Source organism: Priapulus caudatus, unplaced genomic scaffold (assembly GCF_000485595.1).
Source record: "Priapulus caudatus unplaced genomic scaffold, Priapulus_caudatus-5.0.1 Scaffold36, whole genome shotgun sequence".
NCBI classification, from domain to species: domain Eukaryota; kingdom Metazoa; phylum Priapulida; class Priapulimorpha; order Priapulimorphida; family Priapulidae; genus Priapulus; species Priapulus caudatus.
In genome coordinates, this window is record NW_014577097.1 from 533,253 (window position 1) to 535,105 (window position 1,853).

The following is a 1,853-nucleotide window of genomic DNA, read 5'->3' on the forward strand; positions in this document are numbered from 1 at the left end:
GAAGAGACTGGCGAGTAACCGCCGGTCGGTCAAGAACACAACGCAAAAAGGTACTATACGGTCACGAAAACGAAGAAGAAGAACGACAACATGACTAACGCGGCACTGGTATACGTAGCCGGGTAACCGGATACGAAGAACCAGAAGAAGCGGAGGTCTAACCACGGATTTAAGAATAAAGGTAGAAGAACACAGTAAACGACAAAGACCCCAAAAACGCCACAGTATTATAAGGCTAGTAAATGACGAATTTCCCTTGTTTATTGATGTCACACTCCTCCCTATTATCTACTCCTGATAATATACATAATATACAGATATGTCATACAAAAAGTGTTCTTTACACACAAGTCTGCTTTGTAGTGGCTAACACTAACACAGGTTTGACTGTACTACAGTGGCATAAGTGATAAAAATGGATAATTATTGAATTACCTTGAACCTTAACCTTGCATTATCCAGAGGGAAACTCTCTGGATGTTTGCTCACTCCATAAACTTCCTGTGCTAGGGCCTGAATGGTATCACTGACATTATCAGGTGGGTTATATCCCTGTTCCGTCTTTCTCAACCTGAAATGACGTGGGGTGAGTAAAACCACTAACACCAGAAATCACACTTAGGGTGGGGACAACAGGATGAAAACGCAATCTGGTAGGGCACTTACTTATACAACTGGCTAAATAATTTAAAACAAAAGTAGTCACGTATTGACGTACTCATGAGTTTACACATTTACAATGTTGTTTTTACGCACAGAACAAATTCTCATACAGTAGAAATCTGAAAATCTGGACTGTTCAGGGATTGGGTCGGTCCAGATTTTCGGATTTTCCGGATTCTCGGGCAGTACTTTGAAATTTCAAATTTAAGAAGGGTAAAGAAGAGATGACCAGGTAAATTTTGATAGTTTATTCATGAGTAAATACAGCATGCTTCATTTATCAAAACGAGCAGTTTTAAAGAAAAATAAAGTCAACACATGACAAAAATGTAAACATAAAATTTCCCACTACAAAAAAGGCATGTAATGCCTGAAATCATGTTTAAAGATGAATATTGTAAAAGAAAAATACAGTAACCAAATGAAAGCAGAAGTTACTTTATACAGATTAATAGTTTATTTTTAGTTGATTAAAAGTAAGATAGTTTTTAAAAAGTCCAGGTTCTCGGGTGGTCCGGATTTCTGGCACCAGAATTTTTGGACTTCTACAGTAGAAGATAGACAGAGGTGAGACCTGAATGGCATGTGTCTCACCCAATTCTGGTGACCAAGTTATTAGCCATAATACCTTCTATTCTAGATTAGTCTTCTACATGAATCTCTCTACTTGATAGTATGATACTTCACGTAATAACATCAACGAACTTGCATACCCTTTCACTTCTACTGATTTACAGGTTTCTTCTAAAGTTGTTGGCCGACTTTCTGCCGGTTCACCGTGACCTTCATCTTGGCCTCTGAACCATTCTCTGATTCCACTAGACGCTTGGCGGATTAACTGTCCATAAAAATATAACAACCACGATAATGATATTCCCTAACTAAGTGATTACTGACAATGAGTGTCACCGACTCACTGCAACTGTGTCAGTGTGTGACTGTCACTGTCAGTGACACTGTCAGTATAGTTTACTCGCAGCTAGGGCCTGCATACCTCCCAAATACCATTGGTTGATATAGCTCTAGTACTATAGCCCGCGGATCGCTGCCGCAGGGCTATAGCACATTCTGCCATAGATGTAATCTAAGCAAATGGTCCAACTGATGTGACCAAAAATTTATCCTCAAAACGTAAAATGATCGGGCTTGGCTATCCTTACGGAGACGTAAGAACGTTCATTTTTTCTATA

The 1,853-nt window shown here is 39.2% G+C and overlaps 1 protein-coding gene across 1 annotated transcript in view; it reads right to left on the minus strand.

The window, feature by feature from the left end:
• Positions 1-1,853, minus strand: part of LOC106818356 (39S ribosomal protein L50, mitochondrial-like) — a 3,752-nt gene that overhangs the window by 1,347 nt on the left and 552 nt on the right. The window contains exons 2-3 of the mRNA XM_014823075.1: positions 1,377-1,501; positions 436-571 (exon numbers count right to left, since the gene is read on the minus strand). Of these exons, the coding sequence (XP_014678561.1) occupies positions 436-571; positions 1,377-1,501 (261 nt within the window). The remainder of the gene's footprint in view (positions 1-435; positions 572-1,376; positions 1,502-1,853) is intronic.